Genomic DNA, 26921 nt, shown 5'->3' on the forward strand with positions numbered 1-26921 from the left:
TGCCTCACTTCAATACAACTGCACAGCTAGGAAAGCCATGAACTGCCTTTTTTTTTTTTTTCTTTTCTTCTTTCATTGAAGTCATACTTAACGTACTAAACGTGTGTAAGAAAGAATGAGGAAGATCAAAGTCGTAGCTTAATCCGGGTTGTTTTTATGCCTGTGTGGGAGGGGAGAACAGCGAATGGTACAAGAATTCTGTGAGCTCGGCCTACCTGCCGCACGCAGTGCACACTGCTGCTGCAGGCCGCCACACCCTCCCTGGGCCTGGAAAGGTTTCTCCATGCTGATATTTCAACACGGGGAAGAAAAGATTCACTTAATTTTCATTAGATGGGTGGGACCAGGAACTTGCATCACCTTGTTTTGCAGAAAGCAGCAGTGGCCTGCCAAAGCACAGTAGTGAACCTCACAGAGATCTCTGTGTCTGGGAAGCGTGTGTGATCACGTGCGTTTTTGAGTTCTGAATTTGTAAGACCTGTAACATCCTCCATGCTATACCTATACTTAAATCCCACAGACGTCCCGTGCCTAAAGAAGAGCAGATCTCTTGCTGTTGGGGCAGTAAGGGGGCTGTAGCTCCCCATTAGCAAGATGCAGTACAGCATGGGCCTGTTTGCAGAGCTGCAACCCTCTCACACAATGTAACTTCATTTCACTATATATCTTCCCTCTCCACCCAGATAATAGCTGCGTTAGTCTTTACTTATGTGTTTTACAAAACAGGCATAGCTTTGTAAAAGTAGCGAGATGCCAATTATTGCTCTGCTCTTACTGTTTCAGACATAGCTCAATCCTTAAAAACATAATAAATGTAAGTAATGTCTTTTTGAAAACATATTTCAGTCATGAATCCTCTGTTCATTTTTTCCCCTTACTAGACTTTTCAAGTCTTTGCTATTTCATTAACCTATCAGTGAAGAATTGTCCAGCAAGAGATGCTAATTTTCCCAACTTCGTACAATGGAAGCCTTTGTACCAGTTGCCCCACAACATTCCCTGAGCACGTGGGACACTATACCATGTGGAGGGTGGAGGAGCAACAATGATGATCAGTCAGTTGGGAGAAAATTAAGTAAAACACTGCAGAAAAATGTGAATGCAGAGTTGGCGGATACTTAGCATGTGAACTGAGGAATTCTTTTCCCACTGTGAGCCAGCTTCTAGGTCTTGAAAATGCTTAAAAGCTTGTCTGAGGAAATTTGAAAGGCTGTCAGTAGATCAAGAAGAAATCTGAATTCAATAACTCAGGAACCCCAGAGCTTCCTACAAGTTCACATATGCAAGAGACAGAGCTTTCTTAGCACCTGAAGAGGTAGAAATACATTTTCTGTACAAGGACAATTACAATCACACATAATTTTGTGAAAGGTACACTTTTTCATTCCTACTTTCTCAGATATTAACCTTTTCCAGTGTACATGTAGGCACATAACACTGGACATATTAAAGTTTATGCAGGGAACGTATATGACTGCACTTCATACGATTTTCTCCGTGGACAGATGATAGTGACTATACAAGCCATATCATGCCATACCACTGAAAGACTCTCACTAAAGAGAACAAAAGAACAGTATAATAATAATAACAACAGCAATAAAAACAATAACAACAATAATAATAGCAGAACAACTCTACATCATACTATCCAAGTAGCTATAGGAATCTGGGAAGCAGAGGAACCACAGAGATGGAAGGTTATGGAATCAGATAGGTATCCTTGCTTATCCTTCCTAGTTGTTCTAATTACATATAACTAATTAAATTCTGAAACTTCAGGCTGTGGTTCCTCCCAACACACAGGGATCTGATTTGTAACTCAGAGACATCTGATTGCATGTTGTATTACCAGTCCCTATATTCATCCTCTTTTGGCAGTCAGGTAATTTTCTCTGAAGTTCCTATTTTCCTATTCCAATGGAGGTGAGGGTTACTTGAAAAGCTGGAAATGAGGGCTAGCTGCTTGTATGGCTCAGAAAAAAAAAAAAAAAAAAAAAAAAAAAAAAAATATATATATATATATATATATATATATATATATATAATCATAGAATATCCAAGTTGGAAGAGACCCACAAGGATTACTGAGTCCAACTCCTGGATCCCCAGAGACCACACACACACACACACACACAAAATAAAAAAATAATTAATTAAAAAATCAGATCATGTGTCTGAGAGAAAGCATAATTTAGACATAAGAGATTTGGAAAAAGTTAAAGAGAGCACCTCAGAAGAAGAGCCCTGCAATGGTCCATCTGGGAGACCAGTTTTGGGGGAAGAAGCTGGAGAAAGTCTTGAAGGAACACAGTACAATCTTACACTTACAAAGATGTTTTTGGTTTTTTGCTAATTGGGTTAGCAAAACTCTAAAAGAAAGGATTTTCTACAGAAGAGCCAGACTGGGACATGGAAAGAAGTACTGGGAGGGAAGAAGTTGTTTATGTTTGAGGTTAAGGACCCAAAACATAGATGTGGATTCCACTGATTACCTGCTGATCACAACTGCTTCTGTGGGGCTAGAAAGACTCCAGGCATAAGACAATCAGTTAAGTGTATATGGGGAAGGCTGAAAAGAGTTTTGTGTCTGCCATAGATCCAAGAAGGAAGGTTGTACTTTTGCTTTTTTGTTTACTTTACCACCAAATGTGCAAGGCTGCAACTGTTTCCGAGATACCATCCGCATGGTGACCGACACAAGGGGCTGGGAAGCTCAGATGTCTCTGGAAGGAAGCCATGGCAGGCTGATACAGCATCAAGTCTGAATGGGTTTGCTCTAAGAATTTAGCCTGCTAGGTTTTGACAGAAAGGAAAGCATAGACTTTGAGGGCAAAGAAAAACAGCATAACATTTTTCATTCGCCATGTCAGATGTGCTCGGAACCAGGTACATATGCGTATGCAGTCCCTTCAAGTTACATTGAGTCAGTCCTTTCAATCAACCAGCCCAGACTGCTATTCAACTTATTTTAAGCAGCCCTTCTATCCTCTTTCAAATCACTGCAGAAAACTGAACTAGTTTGGTCTAGGCATTTTTTGTCACCTAACTTTAAGAATGTGCAAGGTAGATGTCCACGTCGGGTACAGTCACTATAAACTTCCTTCATAGTTGAGAAGCAGACACAAATGATTTGTGATCTGTTTCCAGTTATCTTCTTTAGTATGAAAAATATTCTTCAAATGTGGCTGTTTCTTTCTTCCTTTGCAGTAGGGATCTAGCCAGATAGCTCAGAGATGCACATAAGCACTTGGTCAGCCAGATCGCACCTGTTCAGTTTTTTTTTGTTGTTTTGTTTTGTTTTGTTTTGTTTTCTGTGCACTAGAAACCCAAAAGACTTCATGCTAGGTTAATAATTTCTTTCCAAGCAGAATGTAGCTACATGTAGAAGTGTATGAGCACTGCATTAGTCCAGTACAATGAATTATAACTTCAAAGTACCATATAAACATTAACTTCAGTGCAATTAGACTATTCTATTAGTAAAATAATGCACAGAATACTGGCCTATTTATTCTTTTGCTATTATGCAAAATTAATGAGCTGTGTTTTTTGACCACTGATCCCTCCTTTCTCTAAATACCTGTGGATTAAAATTTAAGCTATTTAAACAGCTCCACAAAATTACTGGTAAGCCAAAAATGGAAAGGCAAGTATTTGAAATGCACTGCTACACACTGTAAACACTCAGAAGGATATGTGAGCATAAGATCCCATCCCAAATCAGATTCTAAAGTAGATATTTTGTTTAGAATTAGAGATGCGTAGGGAGACTGCTCCTTTAAGCTCATTTGATTTTAGTTTTCACTTACAGTCTTGTAAATAAAAAACAAAAATTTCCTGGTAGCTATTTCATCTTCCCTTTCCCTCCCCTCACTCAGAATTTCTAAGAACAATGTGCAAGTTCACTCTGAGGAGTTACTTACTGTAAAGGGTGACAACCCTCATGACAATGGAGGAACATATATAAGAAGTGAAAAAATGATTGGAAAAAAAGCACAAGATCAGGCACTGATGAACACGAGACTGTATTATCAGCTGTGAATGAACTAAAATATTCATTAGCATTACCTGGGTGAGTAACTGTTGTAGTTGTCTCATTAAAAATCATACAGTGAAAGTGAGATAGTTGGTCTTTAACTTATTTTTCATAGTCTGAACCACATCTTAGCAGAGTGTGTCTCAGTGTGAGGACAGACAAAACACTTCCCCTTCCTCTGTGAATCATAAGTTAAAGGATGCTAATAGAACTACAGATTGTTTTCTATTCAAAAATTGCATACGTACTCTGTGTAATACTTATTTCTTCATGAAGGACGCCAGGCTAACAGGAATGCAGTGTAACTGGTTTAGGATTTGTGAAAGAAGGAAAAAAAATCCTCGAACCTGTTTGCTCTACTATGAATCAAGACCTACTTGATCAAATGCTTAAACTTACCAAAACATTGTGCAAGAACCTGAAGCTGGGTTGAGTAGGAACCTGACATTGAGCTCAGTAGGATCTGAGTAGTTGAAATAGGCCTGAAAAAATATACTCACCATAAATTGCATTTACAAATACTTCCCAGTTCATTGCATTTGCAGCTGAGATTCCTCCAGAATTTTCCCCAGAGTGGAATCATTATACAAATGGGACTAACCACGTATTTCCCCAAATTCATGGTATGTTTTGAAATAAAGATACTGTTCTCACCTGTTATGCTAACTTCTGATGTTGCTTCAGCACTTGGGTGAACCAGAAACAGTTACCATTTGGAACTTGCCATCAGTATGAGGGCTGGTTTTCAGATGGTGTAAGTATATTTGTGGGCAGCATTTCACAATCTGACATCTGAAAATTGGGCATTAGAAATAAGGTTCATGTTCTATAAGCTCCTGCAAACATGTGAGCGCCCCCTGGGAGTTTATCATTTCAGTGGACAGACAAGCTCAAAAAATTCAAGGTGACAGAACATGTATTTGCGCTTACCCTGAGTTCACAAAAAAAAAAAAGAGACAAATGATGACGTGTCCTATTTGTCTCTACTGAGACTCTTGGAGTTTTCCAGGATGTAAAACCCTGTAAATCTCGCTCATTAAAGCAGTTCAAATTTGTCTAACTAAAATAAATTCCACATACTAATTTCACTAAAATTATCTACACATATATCAACTATATGTTTAAACTCCTCTTTATGAACAATTTGAATTTCATGCTGAAATCAATATTCTTTCAGTATAAGCAGATCCATGTGATCTGTTTTTTCTCTTTATGTAGTATGGTTACAGCAGCACAGGTTTTAAAGATGCAGAAGCATGGCTCATCATGTGAAAGCTTCTAGCAGCTGGGTGCATCATTATTTCTTATTTATGTATTATTCAGAAAATCTTTTTTAAAAATCATAATAATGGTTTTCTGTTTATCCTCTTACAAGAGAATTAAAATCCACATTTGGCAGATTCCATAAAGAAGACAGAACATAGCAGTGTATTCAGCTCATAAATCTTGCGTTTATTTTTAAACCAATTTGTTATTACAGAAAACTAATCAATCTCAGCACAAGCCTAATCAATCAAAGAGAAAAAAAGGACAGTTATGTCTTGGTCTGACCCACTCAGTACCCTCATTTATGCCAGCTCTGACACAAAGAAGGCAGAGGTAAACCACGGGTGGGGGAACAGGATCCCTTGATTTGGCACAAGCCCAGTTACACTGACTTATGTGCAGCTTGAACTACCAGAGGAAAGCTCATAAACAACAGAGGTGTCAGATTCCTGGATGCCAGGGTCAAAGACCCTGAGATGAAGTGTTGTCAGTAAAAGGACTGGGAGTCTGTGCATTATTCAGTGCTCAAAGAGCTCCCTCTCAGCCTTATAACTCCAGTAGTTAATTTAAATAGCAAAAGATGCCAACAGAATAAGACCCTACACTCTTAAGCAAACTGAAACTACAAATATAGAGGTTACTTATCGTTCACTTAATGATGCTCATAATTGCATTCAAATAGTTATGTTTACCATCCTACTAACAGTCATCAGATAAGGCCTAATTACGTGGCCTTATCTTACACTAAGATTAATCCTTCTTATTTACAACTGAATAAACTGGTGTTTTGAAATCTAAAGGCTTGCTCCATTTGCAAAAGTTTTTATGCTATTTCAAAATATTACAGAGCATTTGTCTACAAACATATTTTAATTTAATAGAATCATTGAATATCCCAAGTTGGAAGTGACCCGCTAGGATCATTGAGTCCAACTACTGGGTCCCCAAGGGACCACCCAAAAATCAGACCACGTGTCTGAGAGCATTGTCCAAACACTTCTTGAACTCCAGCAGATTCAGTGCCATGACCACTGCCCTCGGGAGCCTGTCCCAGTGCCCGACCACCTCTGGGTGCAGAACCTTTCCCTAACCCCCAGCCTGACCCTCCCCTGTCCCAGCTCCATGCCGTTCCCTCGGGTCCTGTCGCTGTCCCCAGAGAGCAGAGCTCAGCGCCTGCCCCTCCGCTCCCCTCGTGAGGGAGCTGCAGGCCGCCATGAGGCCTCCCCTCAGCCTGCTCTGCTCGGGGCTGAGCAAACCAAATGACCTCAGCTGCTCCTCACACATCTTCCTCTCTAGACCTTTCACCATCTTTATTGCCCTCCTTTGGACATACTCTAATAGTTTTATGTCCTTCTGATATTGTGGCACCCAAAACTCTACACATGACTTGATGCCACACTACTGCAGAGCAGAGCGGGACAATCACTTCCCTCAACTGGCTAGCAATGCTGTGCTTGATTTCTCTCCCTACTTCTCCTTCCTGAATTCATTCATGGGAAAATGAAGCTACCTTTGTCTTTTGCCTAATTACCCTTTGCCCTCTATTGGATTTTTAGCCAGGAATTCACTCAATAAAACAAACAGTCCCCCAAAAGCAAACAAAGTGCAACTAGGGAAAAAAAGTGACTTTCTGTCAGCATGGATAGTTCATCAAAACACCAGGTACATACTTCTGACCAGTGAGAGAAGATCAGAGGCCAACATATTACTACTAAAGATGAGTCCATGAAGCTCTGAGTGATGAGAAATGAGAAGAGCCCCACGCTACCAGCAGCTCTAATGGCACGGCACTGTGCTGCATCCTGCATTGACAGCACTTAGATGACATCCTCCAGCCTGTGCTGGCCAACCTAAGTTCCTCTGCAACCAGCTAAACTGCTCCTCTTTTACACCACGAACCTGGAGGCTGGCAGGAAGAAAAAAACAGTAAGTATTGCTGGTGTGCAGTCCAACTACCAGTTTCTCAGTCTTCATCCCCTCTTTTCAGCGAACATCCTAAATGCAGTTTTACTGGATCAGGCAAATGACTTCAACGGTTATTTTTCCTTTAGTTAGGCGATGCAAAAAGTGCCAGCATGCAATCAAAAGCCTGGCCCTGCATGTCAGAATAAAAATTGTTAGGCTGCCTCTGAAGAAACCTCAACAATGTGGTATTTACACACCAATTCATAATATGCACTGGTCCAAACATGACCGTAAAGTTCTGTTACCACTGGGCAAACACACTACACAAAAGGGTTTCCCTGTCATTCATCTTATGCAAAACAGTTTTATGCCAATTTAATTTCACTGGATAAAGAGGAATGACACCCAGTTTCTACCAGTATGAGATCAGAATCCTGTATGCGATTTCCAGGAGCATATTAAATGAATTAATCTATAAACAAAACAATCTGCATGTCATACAATCAACTTCTGGCTTTCTATTTGCTTTTTCTATATCTCTATAGCCCCTTCCAGCCTGGTCTTGAACATCTCCAGGGACAAGGCATCCATAGATTCTCCGGGCAACCTATTCCACTGCCTCACCACCCTCAGTGTAAAGAATTTCTTCCTTATACCTTATCTAAATGTACCCTCTTTTAGTTTAAAGCCATTACCTTTGTCCTATCCCTATGCTCCCTGACAGAGTCCTTCCCCAGTAGTCCCCTTTAGGCACTGCAGGCTGCTGTAAGGTCTACCCAGAGCCTTCTCCAGGCTGAACAACCCCAACTCCCTCAGCCTGTCTTCATAGGAGAGGTGCTCCAATCCCTTGATGATCTTTGTGGAAGTTACATCTGCTTCCAGAAGTGCTTGTGGTAACACACAGAGATAAGATGAAGACCATAAATTCTTACATTGACATTACTTCCACCTACTAACCTAGTATCCTTTAAAATGTTCAGCTCTTCCAGAAGTGTAATGCTGAACAACACAAAAGGTAGTCTGAATCTGGCTACATAGGGCTGCTATATAAGTAATTTTCATATCCATATAAGTAATTTTCATTGTATTTTTCAAAATACTAATTTCTCTCTTCAGAAAAAGATATTTTTATTTCAATACATATTAAAGATATACACGTTACATCACTATAATTGGAATTTAAGTCATCGATTAATTCACCCTATGACATTTGTTGCATCTTGGAGATTATTTAACTGCCTCAGCCATATACTCTGCAGCAAGTCTAGCTAAATAAATGTAAGATTCTCTCTTAGTTTTGAAAAATGACTCACTAACTATCAACAACCTACAGGCCTGTAAACAAGTTTCATTCTACTGGTGTTTTCCCTGCACTGACTACTGAATTGCCATGTGTACTGACTTACATACACTTGGGCTTTTTAAATGCTGGAATTTTAATTTATTTCACTTTTATCTCCTCCCGCACCTTGAGTACTGTGTTTAGTTTTGGGCCCCTTGCTACAAGAAGGACATCGAGGTGCTCAAGCGAGTCCAGAGAAGGGCAACAAAGCTGGTGAGGGGTCTGGAGAGGGCCCTTACGAGGAGCAGCTGAGGGAGCTGGGATTGTTCAGCCTGGAAAAGAGAAGGCTCAGGAATGATCTTATCACTCTTTATAAGTACATTAAAGGAGGCTGTAGTGATGTAGGGGTTGGCCTATTCTTTCGTGTGCCTGGTGACAGGACAAGGGGGAATGGGCCAAAGTTGCACCAGGGGTGGTTTAGGTTGGATATTAGGAAGACCTTCTTTACTGAGAGGGTTGTGAGGCATTGGAATGGGCTGCCCAGGGAAGTGGTTCAGTCATCATCCCTGGAGATCTTTAAAAGATATTTAGATTTAGAGCTTAGTGATATGGTTTAGTGGAGGACTTGTTAGTGTTAGATCAGAGGTTGGACCAGGTGATCTTGGAGGTCTCTTCCAACCTAAATGATACTGTGATTCCCCTTGCAGATATTTCTTATCATCTAAAAATGAAAGTAAGTGATCTTGCAGTTCTTTGACAATCCCAACTTTACATTAGGCTGCAATAAGCGCATCAAGAACACCAGGGGAAGTTTGGACTTTATTTAATACTTTAGTTAAGAGAAGTTTTTAGTCCCTTTGGTTGTATAAACAGACCTTCCTAGGTAGAGTGAGTCAATATACATCTGTCTACTTATCAACCCTGTGGATGTGGTCTACCCTGACTTCAGCAAGGCTTTTGACACCGTCTCCCACAGCATTCTCCTCAAGAAACTGGCTGCTCTTGGCTTGGACTGGCGCACGCTTCGTTGGGTTAGAAACTGGCTAGATAGCCGGGCCCAAAGAGTTGTGGTAAATGGAGCCAAGTCCAGTTGGAGGCCAGTCACTAGTGGCGTCCCCCAGGGTTCGGTGCTGGGGCCGGTCCTCTTTAACATCTTCATCAATGATCTGGACGAGGGCATTGAGTGCACCCTCAGTAAGTTTGCAGATGACACCAAGCTAGGTGCGTGTGTCGATCTGCTCAAGGGTAGGAAGGCTCTGCAGGAGGATCTGGATAGGCTGCACCGATGGGCTGAGGTCAACTGTATGAAGTTCAACAAGGCCAAGTGCCGGGTCCTGCACCTGGGGCGCAATAACCCCAAGCAGAGCTACAGGCTGGGAGATGAGTGGTTGGAGAGCTGCCAGGCAGAGAAGGACCTGGGAGTGATGGTGGACAGTCGGCTGAATATGAGCCAGCAGTGTGCTCAGGTGGCCAAGAAGGCCAACGGCATCCTGGCTTGTATCAGAAACAGTGTGACCAGCAGGGCTAGGGAGGTGATCGTCCCCCTGTACTCGGCTCTGGTGAGGCCGCACCTCGAGTACTGTGTTCAGTTTTGGGCCCCTCGCTACAAGAAGGACATCAAGGTGCTTGAGCGGGTCCAGAGAAGGGCGACGAAGCTGGTGAGGGGCCTGGAGAACAAGTCCTATGAGGAGCGGCTGAAGGAGCTGGGCTTGTTCAGCCTGGAGAAGAGGAGGCTCAGGGGCGACCTTATTGCTCTCTACAGATACCTTAAAGGAGGCTGTAGCGAGGTGGGGGTTGGCCTGTTCTCCCATGTGCCTGGTGACAGGACGAGGGGGAATGGGCTTAAGTTGCGCCAGGGGAGTTTTAGGTTAGATGTTAGGAAGAGCTTCTTTACTGAAAGGGGTGTTAGGCACTGGAACAGGCTGCCCAGGGAGGTGGTGGAGTCACCATCCCTGGAAGTCTTCAAAAGACGTTTAGATGTAGAGCTTAGGGATATGGTTTAGTGGGGACTGTTAGTGTTAGGTTAGAGGTTGGACTCGATGATCTTGAGGTCTCTTCCAACCTAGAAATTCTGTGATTCTGTGATTCTGTGATTCTGTGATTCTGTAATATACATCTGTCTACTTATCAACTCTGGTGGACTTGAAGCTGCATCATTAGTTTGCCTTGTAGCATGCCTCGATGCAATTATTTACATAAAAATGCTATTAAGATAGCTGTCCAGCACAAACATGCTTTTGCCATGGAAACTTAAAAATGCAGTCCTGATACTGATCCCTTCTGGACTTCAGATTTTTAAAAGATTCAAACAGTATCCGAATCAGTATATAAGGAGACAGATACAGCATTGTCATGCATACTGCCCAAACATAGTAATAATCATTTAAACAGCTACTTTCATTTAAATCATTTAAATTATTAGGATTTATTTAAAAAAAAAAAAAAAAAAGGATTTCTATAAATCTGCTTTAAGACTATTTGTGTATACATATACCTAACAGTGATATTTAGACTTTACTGTGACAACCTTGTAAAAGTCAAGAATATCAGTGTTAAAAGGAAAGTGCAGGTTAAAATGAATGGTCCTTACAAGAAGAAAAAATCTATTGCTGCTGGAGCCCACACAGATTAATTGTGTCGCAGGATAATAAAGATGGAAATGTTTATGACCAAGCGTTATTTGTACTTCCTCTGAATAAGAGAAAAATAATCACATTTCTTCTTCCAAATCATAAACTGCTCAACACAGTTTTCTACCCACTCAGATCTCTCCCTGTGCAGGGCAATCTCAACAGATTTAGGACCAGACTGTTAAGTTAATTGGACATATGGTCTCCAGAACGCAGCCCCAAGAAAGAACCACCTACACCTCATCAGTTAGGCACAAGTCTGGATCCTATTCCCTTCCAAAACACACCCAAGTCAGGACCTGTGGGCATGTGCCTCCAGAGCCTGGAATTCTTCCCTGAAGATAAATGAATGGGACATCATGTTCATTTCTAAAATATGTCCAGAGGAGGAATAAGAGGTATCCTTCTCATCTGATAACTGACAGGTTAAAGCACTCAGAAAAGAGAGGAGGCCAGGCTCAGTGCCTCCCTTAGCCAAACAGACAATTCAACCCTACATCTCCCACGTCTTACGAGTGGAAGAGGCACGCAGCCACAAGGGGTGTGGCGATGAGGAGAGAGCACAAGAAAATACAAATTGTTGCTTCTTCCTTCCCTATTAGCCATGATTTAAAAACTGAGCTGCTCTTACTGCATTTTAGAAGTATCCCCATCCTACTTATATATTAGGTATGCTCTAAGCACAGATGAGATGTGTTTAGAGGAGCTGACTGCTTCCCCACCTAGATTTTAGATTGGGGTGGGGAGGACAGGCATCTCAAGCTAAAATATTTCTTGTCATCACAAAAAACAAACCTCTGAAAGACACTGTGCATCTAAAAACATAGGAATACAATGTTAATGCCCTTGTTGGTTCAACCTTCAGAGCAGCTACACTTGCATGAAACCTTCTTAAAACATTAGCTTTAAAATCTCAGGTGAATATGTTGAGGATTAACACCCAGAAACACTGGATGAAACAGTACTTACTCATTCAAGTGGACACCTTAAGTCTTATTTCATCCTCTGAGAAAGTAATAGAACAAGTCCTAGAAACAACTACAAACCAAATGAAGCAGGTGGTTGTGAAAAGCCAATATGGATTTACCAAAGGCAAATCATACCTGACTAACCTCATCATCTTCTAGAGCAAAATAATATCTGCTTGTTGACATGGGGAGAGCAGCAGGTATTTTTTACCAGGATTTTACCAAAGCACTCAGCACTTTTTCTGACATTCTTCTAGACAAACTGACAAGATTGGATGGGTGGTCTGTGAGATGGGTAGGAATTTGGCTAATAGGCTGCACTCAAAGGGTAGAATTAATGTTTTTTGCTCAGGCTGGCAGCCAGGCACAAGTGGGATGCCCCAGGGATCAATACTGGTCAACATCTTCGTAAGCTATCTGGATGGTGGCCTTGATAGCACCCTCCCCAGGTTTGCTGATGACACTAAACTGTGGTGAGGTGGACACATCAGAATGGGTGCCATCTTACAGAGAGACCTGGGCAGGCTGGGAGAAGCAAGAACTGTATGAAGCTTAACAAATTGCAAGGTCCTGGACCTGGGACCAGTACAGGCTTGGATCTGTGTGGCTGAGGAGCAGCCTTGGTGACAGGAACCTGTGGGTGCTGGTGGACAACAAGCTGAACATGAATAAGATGTCACTGCAGCAACAAAGACAAATCAGATCCTGAGCTGTTTCTGCAGGGCATTACTAGCAGAGATGGAGATGTGATCACCCCACTTTGCTCAGCGTCTGGCAGTCTGCATATGGTCCAGTTCTGGTTCTGCAATTTAAAAAAGACAAGGAGAGGGTCCAATGGTGGCCAGGAAGATGACTAAAGGGCTGGAGAACCTGCCCTATGAGGAAAGATTGAAAGAATCATATCTTTTCACCCTGGAGAAGACTTGGGGTGACCTCACCGCAGTATCCCAGCACTTAAAGGATGTCTACAGAGAGGATGGAGGCTCTCTCTTCACAAGAAACCACACAGAGAAGGGGCAACAGGTACAAGCTGCACCATGAGAAGTTCCACCTTGACAAAGGAAAGATATTTTTTACAGTGGGAATAATCAATCACCAGAACAACCCCAGAGGCAGAACCCCCATCAGTGGAGGTTTTGAGGATGCAACTGGACAGGGTGCAAAGGGTGAAGGCTCTCTTTTCCTTTGAAGGTTGGACCTGATGATCTTTTGAAGTCCCTTCCAACGTGGGCTGTGCTGTGATTCTGTCCTAAGCCACAACGGGAAAACCAACAAAAATGCTGGTGGATGCTACATCCTTCATCTGGGAAAGATCTGGAAAAGGTATTCATACTAAGAAGGATGAGAAAATACATTATATGTGGGGTCTGATGACCATGTACCTTTCTAGACCTGTATCTACCCCAAAGTTTTACATCAGAAAAACACTTTTGTAATACTATTGGATTTTAGTAATTGTGCATGGTTGAATGAAAAGCAGATGCACGTGATTGTGTTCAGTATTTTGAACAGGTAAACCAAATAGACTCCTTAGGGAAAAAAAAAAAAAAAAATGCATCCTCCTAATTTCAAAGCCTCAAATATCTAAACCAGAAGGTAAATAACCACCTTGTGCAGATCGGCATGAGGAAACAACCACGTAAACGCGGCTGGAACTGATTCAGGGCTCTTGAACGGGCGGTTTTGCAATCCGGAGCAAACACCCAGCAAGCAGGAGGCCCCCAGCCCGGCCTGAGAGGCTCCTGAGGAACCTGCTCCTGCTTTTCACGGCTGCTGGTGCGGGGTTTTGGCCGGGAGAAGAGTCCCGGGTGGTGACACCGGGGCAGCTCCTCCGGCCCCGGGGCGGGGTGGGGAAGGAGGGAGGCGGCCGGGGCGGTGCGTACGGGCTCGCCCGCACCTGCTCCCTCCTCCTCCTCCTCCTCTTCCTCCTCCTCTCCTTCCTCCTCCTCCTCCTCGCCCACCTGGCCGCGGCTCAGCCGTCCCCGCTCGGCGGCACCGGCACCATGCTGCCCAGGGGAGCCTCGTCCATGCCGCCTCCTCCCAACCCCGCCGCCTACTTCCCGCCCCCCCGGGTCACTCTGCCCTCGGGGCTGGAGATCCTGCGCACCTACTCGGGAGCCTTCATCTTCCTGGAGATCGTGAGTTGTGTTTTTTTTTTTTTTGGAGGGGGGAACACCGTACACTTCTTCCCTCCCCCCCCCCCCGTCGCTCCTCACCTGCCATTTTGTGAGCGGGCTGTGGCAGCCGCCGGGAAGGAGGGAGGGAAGGAGGGAAGGGGAGGCACCGCCGCTCCTACCCCAGCCCAAAAAGGGGAGAAAACGGCTGTGTGCCCCGGGGAAAAGCAGCAGGAGCCGGGATCTCCCTCCCCGGTCATCCCCGCCTCCCCTTGGGCACCCCTGTCCCGGCCCTGTGTGGGGAGCTGCCCCCCCAGCCCCGTCCTGATGGGTGGCAGGGGGAGCTCAAGCTGCTGAGAACCCAAAAATCTCTCTGAAAAGTTACAGTGGTTGTGCTACAGGTCCTGTGCAAACTCCTGCAAGTGTGCTTAATCTGTGTGTGCGGAAGGCCGTGCTGATTTATGTGGGACTGGGGTCCTTCGAGCTCAGTCTCTGTGCAACTGTGGCACTAATTAGCGTGTTTGGTGGAGAGAAATCTGGCAGAAGCGATTTTATTAAGATTTTTTTTTTCTTGGCATCCCGCCCCGTGTGTGTGTGAGCTAGGTGCCACCCTGCAAGCTGTACAACGGCACCTGAGGAAGGAGCTGAACACCAAGTCCTCGCGCTGAATCAGAGCCTGAGTCAGTTGGCACAAAAGGTTAATTAGGTTGGCTAACCTGGCAGGCATTTGCCCTGCGAGCTGAAGGGGACAGCTGTAGTATTGGGGAAATTGCACAGCCCTGCACGCTGAGATTAGCAATCTCTGCAGTAGTTTTCTATTTTCCTTTTTCTCTTTTCCTTGTTTTTGTTTCCATTTTTTAAAGAATTCTGCAAGATTCCACATTCAAAATACTGAAAACATCTCGTGTGTATCCACTTTTTATTTAGCAGATGCTTTCTGCTATCCCTTCTGCTTCCCCACTGCCCATCGCAGCCTGGTCAATAAGTAACAGACTTGCACCTGCAGCCTTGTGAAACTAGAGAAAGCGGTTTGTCACACAGCAGCAAAAAACCCTAAAGAATGACTTGAAGGCTAATACCAAAACCCTTGGGAGTTTTGAACTGAGACTACCGGTGTGTCTTTACGTGCATGCTGCTGCAACATAACACCAGAGAGGACCCAACTAATTTTCTATGCAACTAATTAACTAATTTTATAGCAGGCAGCTTTTGAAAGGTATCGCTCTTCCAACCTTGATTCTCAAGGAAGTTATCTGAATCTGAAAATGTAGCCTCTGACTTTGTAGTTTTAAATCTGTAGGATTTAAATAAGGAAGTAATAGCTTGCTTTGAAGTTAACTGTAGCTATCCAACAGGGGAAGTAAATGCTCCATCAGTCCATTATGGCACAGTACCCCCACTACTCATTCGCTCAGATCTGTATACTGAAAAAAATTGGTAATGCTGTGTTCTTTCTCTGGTTACAATAACTTCTGGAAAATGTACATTTCTCTAGCCATTGCAACATAGTTTATAACTCACCTTATTCTATAACCTAGTTTTGTCTTTCACTTTATTACTTATTGTGTACTTTATCGGCATTTTATTACAAATACATTAAAAAAAGATGTAGTTTCATCTTCTTTATGTATCTCATCTGATTAGGACTACCAAGCTAAACAGTATGAGATTGAATCCAAATTTGATGTGCATCATCATCAAGTTAACTCCAGTGTATGAGTGTGTGTATATATATGTGTATATTTATATATATAGTTGTATATTTATGTGCGTGAGTAATATTTTCACACTTCTTATATTTGCCTTTAAATTACAGTAAGGGCAGCATTTTCAGCAGCAGCACACAAGTCACCTGAGTATGTAAATCCCATTGTCGAGACTGTTTTAAGAGGGGCTTTGTTTAACCTCCACTTAGTGCCTATCATTTCTCAGAACAACTCTTCTACTCTTAGAGAACTTTTGAAGTGTTTCCTCTGTTTTCCTGAAAGTAGTCAGAGGGCTTGTTGATGTGTGATATGAAGTGCTAATTCTGAGTTAGAAGGGACTGAATGAAAGTTCTCTGTCAGATCATCGTCTGCATTCCTTTCCTTGCAGCTGTTTGGAACAATAGTCTGGATTTTGGTAGCATCTACAAAAGTTCCACTGCCACTGCTGCAGGGATGGGTAATGTTCGTAGCAGTGACTGCATGGTTCCTCTCCATCGTGTTCCTGTGCGTGTTCCTCTTCGGTTATGCAAATAGAATTGCCGTCAACTGGAACCAGACAGTAAGATATTTATTTATTTATGTATACATGTATTTTTTAAAGGATTATGTTTATTTTATAAATTGAAAATGATTTTATGAGAAGTAGTTATCCTAAGTCTTGATGCCTAGGCTTACATTTAACAGGAAGTTTCTCAGAAAAGGAACTCAGAACTGGAAGAGGACAGAGTAGGGCCACAAGGGTGACATACGAGGGGAAATACGAGACCTCATTTATGATGAAAGCTGAAAGAACCTGCCTTTTGAAACAGACTGAAGCAGTGTACTTGTCCTCTATAAGCACATAAAAGGCATGAGCAGCAGGAAAAGAGCTAGTTTAATAAATCACGACAACCAATTGGTTTAAATGGTCAGAAATAATTATAGACTAGAAAATAGAAAATATTTTTGGGCTACTAGAGAAGTGAGTAACTAGAGGTATAAAGATGTATGTAATGTTGTAAAGGAAACAATACATATTTTGAACACATTGTGTGATGTGGTTGTCTGAAATAGCACCAGACTAAAGCACCCAAGAAGTTTCCTTCGCTTAAGAAAGTCTTCAGCTGACTTGGGGTCAGTTCCAGAACATCATTGACAACTGGCTGTTAGATCTTATGTAGTCAAAGTCAGCATAAGCCTTAGTAGCTTACCTTTTTTTTTAATTTATCTTTATAAATTTATCTTCCTTATGGGAAATCTGGGGAAACTACAGATCTCATTATGTTCTCTTCAGCTTTTGTCCAGTGTGAAGAAAAGACTTGCTGTAATGGAGCATTATGGCTTGTGCCAATAGTTCTCACAGGCTGTACCTTCCTATTAAAAAAGGGAAGCTGTTGGTTCTGGTTTTTACCAGCAACGTGGATATATGAGGTTATTGACTGTTAATTTATGTACTCCTTTGTTGTCGTAAACCGGTTTTTACGTTGAGGTTTTTAGTGCTCAAGTAGTTGAGCACAAGGTGGTATTACTCTCTCTAATAATGCTGGGAGTGAATAATAACAGGTGGCAAAACTGTCATCAGAGTGGGAATTATCAAAAAAAAATCTTCTGAAAGGATCAAAACTCCTGAAATATAAAAACAGACATGTTTTAAAGGTGAAGGTGATCAGCAGTTTCTCTCACGTGCCTTAGTTTTCTTACTGACACTTTTTTGATGATAACTGGATTTGTGTTTTTCAGCATCAATATATTTATGTATCTGTTCAAGTTATTGACAGTTCTTTGAAACAAATGCTGTTTAAAGCAAGATCATAGAGCTTTATAAGTTTGAGGCTCTAACAGCATCAAAGTCCATCAATGGTAACAAACTGGATTCTACTAAAACAAACAATTCTATTAAACCAGACTGGATTCTATAAAAACAAATACACATACGTACAGTCTTAGCTTTCCAGCACAATACAGGCAGTAATTAAGCTCATAATGAGTTACAATTAGAGAGTGTTACAGGAATTTACGCTGTGACATCCTCACAAGTTATGACGCAACAAAGCCCTTGAGCAGGTGCATAACTTAAGTAAATTAATAGTGTCCTGGGTTTCATTGAAACTATTTGCCAATTTACAATCGTTAATCTATTTCAGGGTTGCTGGGTAAGGGCAGAGTCTTCTATAGATTGAAAAAGATTGTTTTAAGATTAGCATTTATCTTGCACGTTGGCTGCCTGGTGTTGGTAGTGCTTGGTTGTGCTATTAATTTTCTCCCATTGTATTTGATAAATCAGTGAGAAACTTTCCGTGTCAGGAAATTGCTAGATGAGCTGTATAAAAGCCATGCCTGTGGGACTCTAACTTACTCCAGAAAGGTATTGTAGCTAAGGCAGTTTCTTAAATAAATGCAGTGTGGATCCTTTTATCTCTAGCATGGTGGCTGAAATCCAGCCTCTTCCAGTCTTCAACAGAAATAACAGTAGATGTATCATTTGACCACTATTGTTAGGTACACAAAAGTTCTGCAACTTGTTGGCACTAAACTCTTTAGTTTAAACCTGCTGTTTCAAATAAATAATTACTAGAAATACTAAAACTTTTTTATCATTACACAATACAGAGGTGTACGTGTTCATTTTAGGTTGGCACGTATTTATATAAATACATGTTTTTGGTACTTCAGAAATTAAACTTATAATGGAACTCAGATATTACAGGTTATAAAATTAGGAAAAATGGGAAGAGTTGTGGCTTGTTTATGGGAGAGTACAAATGCATCCTTTATAGATTCATGAAAAAAAGGTGGTTTCAGACTCTGGAAGGCTAAGTGTAAATTTGAAAAATAGCTTGGGATTCTGACAGACCTGCGTTTATTAATACCGTATGACATAAGTAGCTCCACTGAGCTCATACAGATATTTAAAAAATAAGATGCTACACAGTGAAAAGTTGGGGGAAAATATGGACCTTAATACATCACTGTATTAAACCAGATGGTATGACAAATACATTTTCTTATGACCTGACTCACAGTACACTAGTTTACAAAACTAGATGTGAAGTAGCATATCACGCAGATCTGGGGCTGTTTTACATATCCCTTGTGTGATGCTTCCGTGATTATACAAGGGTTAAGACAATGGAAAGTTAGGCACCGTGCTAACAATTATTAAAAACAAAACTGACCACCTTCCCTAATAACATCTTGGCTTTTTCGGTCATAGAAACCCTAACCATATGAATGTGAAACCTTTCTGCTGCTACATGGCTTCACTGTAATTGCTGGCCAGGAGAAGGAAATTAGAGGCTTCAGCAGGAGGATGGAGGAAATGAAAGAGTTCGTCTTCTGAAAACACCTCTCCTGCATGCATTCAGCACCATCTTCCTCATGGAGCTATTTGTGTTCCCTCCAGTATTTAGTAGCCCCAAAATACTGGATGTCCTTGATTATCTATGGATTTATGCACACCAATTGAGTTGCTGAACTTCAGCGCTATGAAATTTGTATGTCAGGTCATGTTGGGGTTTGGGGTTTGTCACGGAGGGAGCACACAGCTGCATGCAGTCTGTCTTAGTTCTTCTCTTAGTTCTTAGTTGTCTTCTCTTAGTTCTGTGGATGTCAGTGGCATTTCCTGGTGATGCTCCTAAAGAAGTGATAGCTTAGGGGGAGAAAAAAAAAAAAAAAAGTAAAGCAGACAGGATAGAAGACCAGAAGTTGGGAATTACTGCAGCTGTTTTTGCCAAAACTTATATTCTTAGAAATAAGTAGTCATTAAGAGAAGTAGTATTGTCTATGACCTATCCTCAAATGATTATTAATTAAGAGAAAATTATTTCCTGGTCAAAGTGGAATTGGAAAAAGTGGAAGTGGAATTGGAAACTGTAAGTGGCCTCTTAGATCATAACTTGCTGAAACTAACTGGAGTGTGAGTACTGGAGTAGCTCCACCTGCTATCAAATACGAAACAACCAATTAATTTGGAAAGGAATTCTTTTAATGATAACAATAAAATAAAATCTAACACCTTTGAAGAAACATTTCTCTAATCAGGGAAACGCAGCGCATTCCTGCCTTGCTATCAGATAGCCATGAGGTAAGGGTAATGCACAGTAAGTTCTGGTGTGTATGAATACTCTCTGCTGTTGTGATGATATCAGGATGCTTCCTCCTGGGTGCTCGCTCTTGGCATACTGGTAGTCCGTTGCACTCACACCAATGACAGGTCCACAATGAATTTGTGCTCGAGATAGACCATGTATCATGGTTTTCATCAAAAAGCATACCCATGCTTGTGTATAATACACAAAATGGTGCAGGCCTGCACGTGTACGCACACACTGCACGTGGTGTTTGGACTCAGGAACTGAGTGCAGTGCACATGTATGCTTTGCAGGCTCAACACCAGAGGGAGGTGCTGGAAAAATGCGTTAGATGTCTTCAAACTGTACTGGAACATGTCTTGCATCTTGCCGCATGGAACACTCTGAGGCACAAGCCACAGAAAGATTTAGGCACCAAAGCTGCTTTTTTGTGTACACCAGTAATAGAATCCAGAAATGTTAGATGTCTGAACCTTGTGCTTAGCTAGCATTCACTACAGAGCAGCGAACTGCCTAGAGAAGAGCACGAGAGACACATATATAAAGCAAATCCTAGCTCTTGTTAAGTCCCAGGCATTTTATTCAGCAGGATCACAAAGTACCTCCACATTACTTTGTGTAGAGCCAAAACAGAGAGAGTTGAGGAGGTGCCTCAGTACTTGGACTTTGTACCATGAAGTAAACTTCAGCTGTGTCAAGGTTGGCATGTTTCTGGACACGTACAGAAGCAACATTTAAATGTAAAGGGAGCTTTTGGAGTTGGGGTTGTGGCTGGGAAGGGATTCGGGAGACTGCAAGTTTGTATTGTACTGCTTCAGTTGTGATAGTCAGCCTGAACGTCCCTTCTTTTTGATCTGAGCTTTATAAATGGAGAGTTCTGTGAGCTTTAATTGCTTTAAAGTGATCTAAAAGGTCAGCACACGTACATAAGCTGAGCACATGTGCCTCTTCATTTGAAAGAATATGGAGGTTGGGGAGAGGGAGGGTTGTCTTAGTGCTAATTATGTTAGTGAGTTGTTTGTAATTGCAAGCAGTTGTGAAAACACGTACTGTTTAAGCTCTCAGATGGATTTAGCATTGCTCACTTACAGTTATTGTTATCAGTGCTTGTTTCAGGTTTCAGTGTTGGCTTTCACTTACACTGAGACTACGAGAACTAGGTGCATGTTGTAGCACAGACTCAATCTGTTCTTTGCTTTTCAGGACTTTCTTTTCCACGGGGCTACTTTTGTCTTTTATTTTGGAGCTTTCCTACTGCAAGCAGCAACTACTTCTCTGCATTACTTCCCCCGCAAATTCAACTCCACCACACACGAGAAGATTCTAGCTGATCATGAATATAACATAAGCATAGCAGCCTCGGTATGTACTTCATTAATGTGTATCTGGGGACAGAAGTCTGTTGTAAGTCCTTGTAGCCAACTACTCAAAATGGAAGAAGTGATCGTCTTTGAAAGCAGCAAATATTTTCACAGTGGCACGCAAAAAATATCGCAGTAAGCTGTTGCTCAGAGCTAATGTGATAGATGCTCAGAGGGTACTTTTCACAACAGTATTTGAAGTGTATTATCACTCCAGCTTATAATTTTACATGAGATATTGTAAAAGCAATGCTGTTTTTTGGAATAGGAGAAATAGATAAAAACTGAGCATCAGGTGTGAATTTCAAGCCTGTGCTCAGACTTGTGATTGCTTGGGATTTTTGGTACTGTTCAGGTAGTCCTGAACATGCCATGGGGAAAAATCTTGGGCTAGCTCCTTGTGCAGCTCCAGATATGCCTGACATCAAAAAAGTATATAAAAGTTAGCTGTAAGGGCCATGCTGTTACCTATGACAAGGATTAGAGTGTTTTTATTGATAGCCTAAGCTCAGACTTCCTTTTTATCACTGCAATTGCATCATCGCCAAATCCCTGTATCTGGTGATGTGGGCGTGTGAAGCTGAGTCAGGAAATACACCAGGCGTTAGCTTTCTCCCTGACTGGACTCTTGAATGGCAAGGAGGGGTGTGGAACTGAACTAAAACTACTGAGCCTTTTTTTTTTTTTTTTTTTTTTTTAACCTCCAAGAGCATCTCACATACCTCAGGGAACTGTATGGGTTTGTTAAGCTTCTAAAATGCTTTGTGGTTATCTGTTGTCTTTAGAACTAGAAAACCATGAATTTTATGCTGTAAACACCTTCAGCTTATCTTAGGATAAAAACAGATGAGCCTAAGGTGTGAAGTTTACATTCTCTCTGAAAGAAAATAAAGGAAAAACCTTTTGCTTTGGCAAGCCAAGCTCTGAAGGGGTGAGGTGAGGCACTCAGGACTTGGAGACTGACATGCCCAACATTACCCTCTTGCCATTAGCACACTCCGGCACATTTAATGGTACACAGACAGAGGTGGTGTTTCATGGCTGTGTCCAAACTGAGAGAGGACTTTCTATTAAATATCTCAAATTCTACACTTCAGTGTAGTTCTTCAGTCCTTGTTTGAGTGTGTTCAGATCCTACTTAATATTTGGTAAAATATTTTTCTTCAGTCACCTTCATTATCTTTTCTGACAGTAGAATACTCCAAGAAACCCTTTACCCCTTCCATACTGTTTTTAAGGAGAATTCAGTTCTTCGTGACCCTCAAATCCCTGCCAAGATAGGGAGGAGGAGATTTGCACCTCAGTAATTTTTAATTAAGAAATGCTGGGAACTGCTGAATCAGATACTGTAGTCTTTAGCATCTTCATGTTTGTTTGTTTGTTTATTTATTTATTTATTTTTCCCAAAATTATCTAATTAGAAAGTCGGGGCATACAGAGAAAAAACTTATGACCCTTTTCAAACACTTCATTAAAACAATCCTATGATCTAAATGGGGAAAAAAAGGATAAAGCCTTGTGGACATTTGCCTTTTAAAATTACTTCTTAGATATGTATACTGTGATTAAAAATGTATCTTTTCCTTTTATGAGTGATAGTTTTAGGATGTAGCATCTATTCAAAACTTGATGTGTCGGATTAACACTTGTATGGAAAGCAAGGTTGTGATCATGATTGAATCTGTATGTTCTAGGAGAGTGACTATCATTAGCACTGGACAATACAAGAAACTATGTTTCAAAAATTCAGTGTGTAATTTTTTTCTTCTGGTTTATATTATATAACTGAGTTTGCCATGGCATGACCTTCAGTTTCTATCTCTTCAATTTAGTTCTTGAGCAGCAGCAGATTCCTGGCATTTCTTAGGAATCTCTTCTAGTGTCTGGTTATCTGGTTAAGGAGGCCAGATTTGAATCAATCTCTGTATTTCTGCAAGTAAAGAACTCTGCTTTTTAGATGTTTGTCTCCTTAATTGTTTGCTGGTAAAGGCATGCACTTGTAGGTCTTCTAATCAAATACTAAAAACTGAAGTTTTCAAACTTCCAAAACTGAAACGCAAGGTGTAAGTATGCACAATTGTTTTGTACCATAACTTCTGAACATATTCTGTTTAGATCCTATTTCAAAAGATCTTCTGCAGCTAGCAAGTTAAAAACAGTAACATGGGTTTAAAACAGAGAAGTTTGTGAGAAAACTTCAGAGGATCCCAGACCTGTCTTTACAATAAGAATTTTGGGTGGGGAGTTACCTTTTGAATCATTTGTGTTGGTGTATTCTTTTGGAATAGAAAAAAAGTAGATCAATATAATGTGTGATTCACTTTTTTTTTCTTTTCTTTTCCCCCCCTACTCCTCTAGATTTTTGCCTTTGCAACAGCTGTTTGTTATGGTTGCAGCACAGCCATGGCGTTAAGGAGATGGAAGCTATAGCGGTTGAAGAGACTTTAATGCCTGAGTGCTCCACTTCAGATCATATTAACTACTACTTGTCTGTTTTACTGTAATGTAATTCAAAAAAAAACTTTTTTTTTTTTGCTTAAAATCTGTTTTCAACTGCTGAAATGCAAATAACCCCTAATCAGGATTTCCTTAACAGAAGACATGTTTCTGTCTCTTCCTTTTTTAGTTTTTACTTTTATTGGGTCCTCATTAGAAACGTTATTCACTGAATAGTATTAGAGTTCAGGGATAAACAGATATCATGAGCAGATAGCAGAATTTTAGTGCTAAACCAGAAGAGCAGGAAGAAAGCTGAAACTAAACAGACATGTTACCTGCACAGGCAGCGAAGAAGCTCCCCCTTTGTTAAGTCCTGGGACTGGGCTTTCAGTGCTTTGCAGCATTACAGTGCGCTCCACACAAGTGGACATTGAGGCTCCTGGTGGAGTCACTGGTCTTGTGTGTGCTGCTCCGTGCATAATCAGAGCCCAAACTGACTTTGCGGTATCAGCTTAGTATAAATTATTAACTTTGTACAGAGGAAATATTTTAAATATCCATGCAGTGCAATCTTTTGGTATTATTTTACAACCATATTCAGCTATGGTGATCTGATCCTCTAAAGCTTCTTGTGTTCTTTTGTAGATGGAAAGTGTCTGGGAGTGCCAGACAGTAGTTCATTAGTTTTAGGCATTTAGCTCAATCAGATCTATTTATACTGCAAAACAAACAGTGCATTTGTGTTGTGTGTATATAGGTGATATAATTTTGTTTAACAGGAATATTTGCACTGTTTTACTTTGTTGAAGTACGGCTGTGGTTTTGTTACTTCAAGTGCTGCATTTGTTACTTAATTATGTGAGTCAACTTCATTTGAATGGAATGTTACCAAATGGTGAATATTGTCTGACCTCAATTCATGCAGTGCGCTATTTGTTACATCTTAAACCTGCGGTGTTGTAAAGGTGTTTTTATTTGGAGAGATGCCTATGCAACATCTTGCTGAAAGCAGTGGAATGCAAAGCAGTCCACCCATGAGGGAGTTTGCTTTTGGCAGGAATGAAGTTTAATTGAGCCTCCTTTGAACATCCCAGTTGTATAATGACATGCAATGTTATAAATACAAAGTTAACGAAACGATAGCGTTGCACTCTGTTCCTTAACACTCATCCTTTTTGGCAGATGGCAAAACTTCTTTTTTTTTTTTTATAATGCTAGTAAATATTTTTTTTTTTGCTCTTGTGAATAGTGCCAAATTGATAATGTGGGAACGTAAAGGTTCTCTGTCATTCAAGAACAACTTGCTCACTGCATCTTGCCAGTGCACCTTACAATTCTACAAAGACCAGCGGCGGTTGGGTAAGGGAAGACAGGACTTCCCTCATTCCTGGGCCTACTCAATCTCCTTGAGCCAACAAAAGTATCTGCTCTGAAGGTCACTTTGCCAAATTTGCCAGGAACAAGGATCTCTGAGAGCCAGCCACCATCAGTGGAGCCCTTCAGTCCGTGCTGACCCAGGACAGAGATTTTTATCAGGGACATGACAGTGAGCAGCCGCCCTTCTGACTACTGGGACCACCTCCTGAAATATTGCAATGGGATGGTTTTGTGTATCTTTTCTGAAAATTTTATCTTCCAAAGATTTTATACTCTGCCTGATTATTTTTTTCTAATCCTCTACTTGCGTTAAAACTTGTTTTGTGAACGTTTTACCTAGAGCCATATACTTTTAAAACACTTCATATTGTATAAAATACATTTACACTGGAGTATATGGATGAAAATGTTTAACGGACTTATGCTAAGCAGCATTAAAGTTACTTAATATGTTTATGGCAGCAGACTGGTTATTAATTCTGTTTGTAAAGTCTTGTCATTAGTTCCCTTTTTGGAAAGTGTCAAAAAAACTACTTTGCAGCTCAGCGTGATTCTAGACATATAAAATTAAGTCTAAGATTTCTTAAGATGGCACAACTACATTAGTTTTGTATAGTGGTTTGCTATGTGATACAGCATGAACATCAGTGAGAAGAGCCAGATCAGCTACAACAACACTGTAAATGGGTGCTGCACTTTGGTGTGGTTACTCCCTCACCCTGGAACCTAGAAGTGCACGGCACACTGCAGACTGTGCACAGCTACAGCACCTGCAGCCAGCTGGGACGATGAGGGAAAGATCTTAACTTTTTGCCTGTTTAAGCATACAGAGGATGAATCCCACACGTGGTGTCAATTAAAAAGCTGTCCAAGGTTAGTTGGCCTTTGTACCTAACTTCTGAGTTCAAACCTGAGGTGTAAAGATGATGACCAGTGGGTGCTGTTTAAATGTCTTACACCACTTGTAGAAGAAGCGCAGGTAGCAGAATGCAGTTAGCATACCATGGGAACTTTATTTGCATAGTGAGGAAAGGTGAAACTTTCCCTCTTAACTATCAAAGACAAACAAAGGGCAGTGAAGAGATAAAGGTAAAAACTCCAGTAATGAAAAGGTGGCTTTTGTATGAAAAGGTGGCTAAAAAGCATTGAAAGGACATAAATGTTCTGTTAGCATCTAAGGAGTTTTACTGGTCTTTGAGGAATATCTAAGGAAGGACACACCATAAAAAGAAACAAGGAAGCCATCACATTCCTTCTTTTTTTTTTTTTTTTTTTAAAAAAAAAAAAAAAGGCCAGTAATTAATTTTGTATTACTTTGTAAAAAGACGGGTGTGACTCACAAATGGTGTGTGCATGCTGGGATGTCTGTATGCAAATACTGATAGGGAATTAGCACGAACCTTGTGATGGTTATTACAGGTGATATATGCAAGCTGGTTCTAATACGTCTCACTCTTTTCTCCTAAATTAAATGTATAAAAATGTCCCCAAGCCTCTGAGTGATGACCTTGAAGAACACGATCTTAGACTTCTTCAAAGAACAAAGGGAGCCCGGGAGGAGATAGGAATATAAACTGTCACAATGAATTTAAGGTGGACGGAATTAGACCACAGATGCCAAAAAGTGTTTTCGTCAAATGTCTCTATGATGTGAAGCTACAGTGCAGGGATATCCAAGATACCATGCAGGTACCTACTTTTATTGAAACAAAAAAAACCATTTCATAGTACTTTGGATACTGCTGTTCCACAGCTGCTGCTAAA

General features: G+C 41.1%; 1 protein-coding gene across 1 annotated transcript; it reads left to right on the plus strand.

Annotated features, from left to right (window-relative positions):
- The first annotated feature begins 13815 nt into the window (after positions 1-13815).
- On the plus strand, positions 13816-25618 carry MAL2 (mal, T cell differentiation protein 2). Its single transcript, XM_068672552.1, has 4 exons — positions 13816-14228; positions 16299-16469; positions 21184-21342; positions 23700-25618. The coding sequence occupies exons 1-4, from the start codon at positions 14094-14096 to the stop codon at positions 23769-23771; spliced, it is 537 nt and encodes a 178-aa protein (XP_068528653.1). The 5' UTR covers positions 13816-14093; the 3' UTR covers positions 23772-25618.
- Positions 25619-26921: the final 1303 nt, after the last annotated feature.

The sequence above is a fragment of the Anas acuta genome, chromosome 2, assembly GCF_963932015.1.
Source record: "Anas acuta chromosome 2, bAnaAcu1.1, whole genome shotgun sequence".
In the NCBI taxonomy this organism is placed as follows: domain Eukaryota; kingdom Metazoa; phylum Chordata; class Aves; order Anseriformes; family Anatidae; genus Anas; species Anas acuta.